The 7832-nt window shown below is 37.8% G+C and overlaps 1 protein-coding gene across 1 annotated transcript; it reads right to left on the bottom strand.

Moving 5' to 3' along the window:
- Positions 1–6512: 6512 nt before the first annotated feature.
- On the bottom strand, positions 6513–7576 carry MC2R (melanocortin 2 receptor). Its single transcript, XM_053468016.1, has one exon. It carries the CDS (start codon positions 7574–7576, stop codon positions 6635–6637), a length of 942 nt encoding a protein of 313 aa, XP_053323991.1. The 3' UTR covers positions 6513–6634.
- Positions 7577–7832: the final 256 nt, after the last annotated feature.

A 7832-nucleotide genomic window follows, 5' to 3' on the forward strand; every position in this document is an offset into this window, starting at 1 on the left:
AAAATCAAACAATACATGTGTTTATTATTTATTGTGCCTTTGTTTTTTTAATTGTAAGGTGCGCATTGCAAGATTCAGGTGAAGATGTGCTAGTCTGCATTGAACCTACATGTCCTCATATGTTACTTGCAAACTTTAAAGTGTTTAGTGTTTGGATCTAACTGAAGTTGAGTTTGATATGTCAAGTTAATCCTTGACTCAACTGACCACCTGACTTCTTAGTGAACAGACCTAAAAAATGTGTTGAACCATTGATTCAACCTTGACCTTAACAAATGTATGGTGTGGTACTATGTGTGGCTTTTTGTAGGAATCAGTAAAAGGAAACTCCGAGATGCATCCAATGTTGCTTTGATATTTTAGAAATATTAACATGTAAAAAACTGATCAGTTATGTATCTTTAGGCAGCTAATATCCAAGTGGTGTCGAAGTATCTGGATCTCTAGTTCTGTATAAAGTACTGAGTGCATAGTCAGCCAGATGCTTAGATGGTGGCCCTTAGATACATTGTTTACTTATGTACTCTTAATATGTTTTTCTAGTAGCAGCACTCTATATTTATGCACAGTTAAAAAAACATAATCTCCTATGCAAAACTCTGGGTATTTTCACTTCCTTGGGGCTAAGTTTAAGTGTTTGGGTGTCCGTGTGGCAAAGCCTGTACTAGTGTGTGTGTGTTTGAGTATTGGTGTGGCAGAGCCTGTCCTGGTTTGTGTGTGTGTTTGGGTGTCAGTGTGGCAGAGCCTCTCCTGGTATGTGTTTGGTGTCAGTGTGGCAGAGTCTGTCCTGGTGTGTGTGGTTGGGTGTCACTGTGGCATAGCCTGTTCTGGTGTGTTAGTTTGGGTGTCGGTGTGGCAGAGCCTGTCCTGGTGTGTGTGTGTGTGTGTGTGTGTGTGTTTGGGTGTCGGTGTGGCAGAGCCTGTCCTGACGTGTGTGTGTTTGGTCATCTGTTTCCTGGCACGTTGCTTACTGTGGAAATAAATTGAACTATATAATTTTTACTTATCCAGAGATAAAATGCCCCTCTGAATTTGTAGTCACTTTAGAGGACAAAATATTTTAAACCCAGAAATCAGTGAGAGGAAAAGTTTAATTACATGGACTGATGTCATACTCTATATGGACAGTTTCCCTTGGTTTTACAGTTCTTCCCACCTTAAGGGAGAACCTTTTACACACTGGCAGAACTGGAACTTTTTGATCCAAAAGTTTTCTCAGGAGCAAATGTTTTGATTCCATTATATCTTATCCCCTTAACTTATGTGGGCCTTTAATACAAATAATGTGATAAAAAGAATGATTTATAGTTATTTGGATGGCGAATAGTGTGACTCATGGAAGGAATGAGAGGTGTTCAACCACAAGATAAAATAGATGGGGCTGGTGTCCAAATGTTTCCAGGGCTGCTTTTTATTCCCAGTCTGGACCTGCCTGCCTGCTGATTACTCCACATTTAGCATCTTGCACCAAAATAGCTCTTTACAATATAAACCCCACATTTGTAACATATTTTGAAGGAAGAGATGTTAAACTGAACAAATTATCTTGGGACTAATTATTTTTCACCTTTTTCTTTACCTTAATTAAGTCAGTATTTTAAATATACATCAGAAAACATTTCATTTCTTCAAACAGAATATAATTCAAACATTAATATACAAACAAAGATGACCAGCTTTTAATTGTCAGTCTTAAACCCAAATTCTTTGTGAATACTAAAGTCCTGGCTTTGATCTAAATAATCTAGTATCAGCTTAGAAGAAACCTCAGGAGTATTTATGCAAGTTACATGCTGTCAGAATGATGACAAACACAGATTAATATAGGGCCAACCATGCTGCATCATGAAAAAACAAAGTCATATGTACAGACTTCTGTTGCAGTGCAAGGACATTGTAGAGGTTACATCACATTTTCAATGTCATCCATAAGTGGATGATGACTCACTCGACAAATAGTACATACATATAAACTTGTGTCCTTAAAACTAATTTTGTTAGGCTACAAAGAGGAAGATAAAGTGTACTTTGGGTTTTTTTGTTGTTAAACAATAACATTGGTAGAACTAATCATTAAGACTGATACATTATGAATTACATGGCTAATTCTGTATCTGGGAGGGGCAGACCTGTGTGCCACAATGTCACGGTGTAAGGTAGAAGAGGTGGAGCCGACAGTGCAGATAGGCACTAGATCTTCACCCAAACAATTGTTCTCACCCAGGGGATGAGCCCCTGTGATTGAACAATCACTGGGACACGGTAGGCTCCACTGAGAGAAGGGTCAAGGCACGTTCCGAGGTAAAGGGCAATAGAAGGCAGCATGGTCAAACAAATCTGAGGTCAGGGCTGGTAGAAAAGGTTCGAGAACGATAAACAGTCCTAGTTCGTAGGCAGGCAGGGAAGAATCGTGGTTGGTAACAGGCAGAGATTGGTACACAAGGCAGACATCAAACGACATAAAAAACACACCCTAAAGCTAAGTAGTGCTTAGAACGGGCAATGACAACAAGGGAAATTGGGTTTATAAAGGAAGAGGAGGCGGAGACAAACAGAGCGACAAATGGTGCTTATGTCACGGACCTCGACGATGCGTGCGTTGCATACGCTGTGCGTCATCGGGCGCAACATTGCGTGTGTCGCGTACCATCGTGACGTCACTACGGCGACAGAGACGAGCGTGCGCGACGGAGGTTACGGAGTAAGGATGTATAAATGTTGCTGTTTGCTGGTGCTTTGCTTTATCTATAGCAGCAACCCAGGAATCTGTATAGGTATGATTTTTATGGGGTTTTTTTAGGTTGTGCCCCACCTGCAACCCAGGTGCCTCATGAATGGTGTTTAAAAAAGGCTTTACATTACTTGAGAGTCTCTTTTGCATTAAAATGCAAAGCAGTCCCACTGATTCAGTTCTTTGGTAAGCAATATAGCCATGAAAAATTAAATAGGATTCGCCAAACTTGGGGTACTTTGACATAGTGGTGGAGTAAGCGATATATATATACCCAATGGAATATTTTTGCCTTAAATAGTTGTTTTTTGAATGATATTTGCTTCCTACATTAAAGGTTCTCAAGTATGATTACAAGAAAAAAAGATAGAACTAATGTGGACAAAAAAGAAGATAGGATCAGCAGAAGATGAAGATTGCGCCAGCAACCTTGCCAGTGTTAGGTAGGTACTGCTCCTGACCATTCCACCAGCAGGCAGCTTTAGGGTCGCTGGTCCCTCTATCCTATATCTATCTGACCATGCTGCAAGCTCCTTACTAGTGCATTGTGTTCCTGGCCCTACTTGCATCCGGTGGCTTACAGCAATTCAGCTTGTTATTTGGTTTTAATCCTTTGTGTGGACTTTGACTATGAACTAGTTTTACCCCTTTGTACTGCATTTGATATGGATCACCTGGATTTTGTTACAGACCCTACATGCAGTCTGCACTTGCTACATACCCTACATGCAGTCTGCTTGTACCTGCTTAGTCTACAGAAGCCTTTGTGCCTCAAAGATAGTGCTTACAGATGGCGCCAAAGAGAAATCCAAAGGCTGAGGCAGACAACCATCTGCAGATGGGCACAGCAACACCCATCTGTCCCAAGCCCTGCCCCTGCATATGGACTCCCACCTGACCTGGCACCTGGGCGTGTGACTAGAAGGAAGTCAACGAGACATTCAGAGAGAGAGTGACTGAGAGTCTGAGAGAACATGAATGAAAATGGGAGAGAGTGGGTGAGAGTAAAAAACAAAAACAAAATCCAAACAAATATTCAGAGCTTTGTGTGAATTATTGTACATGAGTAAAATATTTTTAAAATAAAAAAAGTTTTAATTTTTCACCATAAAAACCCAAAATATAACTTGTGTGGTACACTAGACTGTACCTGTGCTCTCCCAGAGGGTCCCAACTCATTGCATGACTCATTGCATGACACCATAAGTGATATTAAAATTTTCATATTATTGATGACTGACATGTTCTCCAAATATACTTCATAACTGCAAAGTTTGTCCCTATTCTTAACAAAAAAATATTTAGGCTGGTATTAAGTTATTTCCAGGGCTGGATTTATTCCCAGTCTGGCCCTGATGGATAGTGTTGAAATACCAACATTTGAAAACCCCTGTGGTATCTTGGCTGGCTTCAAAGGTGTATTAAAATAAGACATGGGCACAAGATGAGCACATGTCAAATTTCCAAATTAAAAAACTGAATTGTGCAACTCTCAACTCTCCTGATTGGCGCCCCTCCTTCACATCAAGCTCAGTATAAGCAGCCAGCACCAGGTATTATTGTTTGATGGTGTGTGTCTGTTTGTGTGTCTTTTTGTGTGACTGTGTGTGTAATGTCTGGTCATAGATGAGTTAATTCTCTGAATCTGCTCGTGTCTGGTAATAGAGGGATTAATAACAATAATTAAATCTGAAAAATCAACATGGTTCCCAAGGCTTCCTAGTAATTATAATAGTATATGTGAATCAGTGTGTATGTGAGAATATATATATATATATATATATATATAGATATATATATATATATATATATATCTATATATATATATATATCTATATATATATATATATATATATATATACACACTCTATTTGGATAAGATGACCCTGATTATAAGACGCCCCCCCAAATTAAGTTAGGGGGAAAAAAGGAAAAAGCCTGAATATAAGACTACCCTATAGGAAAAAAGTTTTACTAGTAAATAATAATTCACATATAAACTATTTTTTTCATACTTAAAAAAACTATGATTAAGAAAAAAAAATGATTTTGTTTTTATTTCCTTTTTTTTTGCCCACCTGCCCGCAGTTATGCACATCTGCCCACAGTCATACACATCTGCCCCCAGGCTTGCTACTCAAATATGCCTTATACCCTCTTATATGCCACTCTGCCCCCCAGATATGCCTTATACCCCCCTATATGCCACTTTTTTGTTTTGCTTTCTCTGCATAAAGTAACCTAAGGACTGAAAGCTGTTTGGAGTGCTGGGATTCTTTTCTGTGTTCGTATGTATAAGTGTGTGAGCATGGATGGGGATGTGTAAGTGTGTGAGCATAGATATGTGTGTGTGAGCATGTATGTGTAAGTGGTGTGAGATGGAGTGTGTGTTAGCATGCGTTTTGTGAGAGGGAGTGCATATGTGTCTGATAGTGAGTGTGTGTTAGCATGTGTAAATTTGCATATGTGTGCCAAAGTGTATGTTGGAGTGGAGGCAAGGGGCAATCATGGAACAGACAAATTGTTTGGGGGACAAGGATAGCATAATTAAGTTGTTTGAGGAACTAATAAGCTGGAGCAAAGATGGTACAGGCAGCCTATTTGGGGGTTAGGATGGCACTTATAAGCTGGTTAGAGCAAAGGCACTGCTAACAAGCTATTTTGGGCCAAAGGCACAAGCTGTTTGGCAAATGATGCACTGTGGGACATGTTGTTTAGTGAAGTAGGGAGTACTGGTTTTCAGTTACGCCCCTGCACCCAAGTAAATATTAATGGCTTAAGCTCATCAGAATTTACTCACATTCATTTGATTTATAGTTTACTTAATCCATTAGAAATTCACATATTTCATTACATAAATAAGAAACTATTAAAATTAGAGCCTCTAAACAGAAAACATACACTTTCTTTCAAATGTAACATCATTTATAACATAGACAAAAGACAAAGACAAAAGCTGAAATCAAACTACTTTCCCTGTTTGCATTAACTATAGCACATTTCTAACAAGTTAATGCTATTAATGTATATGAAAGTTATAATATCTAAGTATCTGGAAAAACAACTATCGAACTATATATTGAAAAACATGCTTAAATGCCATGTTAACATGTGCTAGACTTCTGCACTCGGATATGTACAGATTGCAAATTTACAGAATTTTTGTTAAATTTGCAGAGTTGTACGAAGCCATGAAAACGAGGCCAGACCCCATTACAAATCAGAAAAAAACAAAGTAAAAAGCTCTGAACTTTCATCTTAAACATGTGGGCCCACATTCATTCACACTCTCACTCACTCACTCTTACTTACTCCCTACATGTTTCCCTACGTCTGCCAACCATTTCTGCTGCTAACCACTTTGGTTTCGGCATCTTCTGGTTCTTCATCTTTTTTAATCTTATCTTCGCTCTATCTTCAATCTGCTATCTTTGTCCAGCTCTCCGCAAAGATGCGGATGAATATAGCAGATTAAAGTGAGAAGATAAAATTTAGAAGATAGAAGATGAAGAAGATGTGGAAGTGGTCGACAGAGAAGGTAGGGAAACATTTAGACAGAATGAGAAAGAGCGTAAACGAGAATGAGTGTGTGAATCAAATGGGCAGGGAAGGTAATTCCCAAAAACCCCTGAATTTTGTCCAAATAATTTTTAGCCCATTTGCACGTGTCTATTATGTATATAATACCAAATAAAGAATTCAGTAGTAACAAATAAGATAAGTGAATTTATATCTGAAATAATAATAATAAAGTGTTTTATGTATAATGTGTGCGAAAGTACTCATTTTGTTGGAGGGTACTTGAAAGAAAAGGTTTTCATATTTTTCTACCTTTTGTTACCAAACTCACTTAATTCACCTACGTAAAATTGTAATTGATTACATCAAAAGACGAGTGCTTTTTTATGTTGGAAACCAGCAGCATAGCATTTTTTTGAAAGTAATGCGTAATTCTGGGCTTCTGAACGCATAAATTAATGGATCAATTATTGAATTGCACATTATAAGCGTACAATTAATACTGAAAGTAGACATGTAGCATGCACAATAAGGATTGAGCGGGCAAAATGCATATAAAAGGAGATGAAGAAAGAATGGAGACCAGCAACATATAAATACCCCCAATAAAATAATAAGGGTAACAGCTCCTTTCATGTTAACTCTTTGTTGAACAGAATTCCATTGTCCAGAAAGTGAAGCAATTTTTTTAGCATGAGACTGTGCCAGCAAAAACATGTGGATGTAAAGACACACAATAAAAACTAGCAACAGAAAGAACATAACAGTGAAGCATATTATTATTGCGGCATCATGAAAAAACAAAGTTATTGCTATTCCAAATCCCCCACAAAATAACCAGATGCCAGCTAGAATTATAGCAGCTCTTCTTAGAGTCATAATATTATGATAACGCAGGGCATGGAAGATGGTAATGTATCTATCAGCTGCAATGGCAGATAGGCTAAATATTGAGCCAAGTAAAGACAATATGAAGATCCAGTCCATAACATCATCCATTTTTTTCTCAAACAGACCTTTACGCTCCAGATATCCATTGTTTGCCAAAATTATCATAATGGTCTCCAGAATTTTGTACAAACTGCTTAACATATCTGAAACAGCCAAGCTGCAAATGAAGAAGTACATGGGCAAGTGAAGGTTTTTATTTTTTATCACTGCAAGGAGGACCAGGAGGTTTTCCAGAACACCGATAGCTGAAATAGCAAAAAAAACTTCTTCTGGGACATTAAGACTTGGACAGGTTGTGCTATTTGCAGTTGAGACTGTCACATTCTTGATGTTAATACTTGGCCTTATTAGTTCCAACGATCTATCCATCTTCATAATGTCTAGGTTTTACCATTGAGTAGCTAAATTGTGGAGTATTGGTATACTGTAAAGAGAGAAAACATATTTTAAATCAAATTAAAAACCAGTCTTATGGATAACAAGTGTTATTATTTACAAAAAAGTAGTATTAACATTTTCATTATTTTTATTAGAAGCAGTGCTGACTTCAAAATACCCCCAATGTAGTAAACTACAGCAAACATGTTGAAATATGAGATATTGATTGTGCTCAGCTAAATACACAGCTTAA

The sequence above is a fragment of the Spea bombifrons genome, chromosome 5, assembly GCF_027358695.1.
Source record: "Spea bombifrons isolate aSpeBom1 chromosome 5, aSpeBom1.2.pri, whole genome shotgun sequence".
Lineage (NCBI taxonomy): Eukaryota > Metazoa > Chordata > Amphibia > Anura > Pelobatidae > Spea > Spea bombifrons.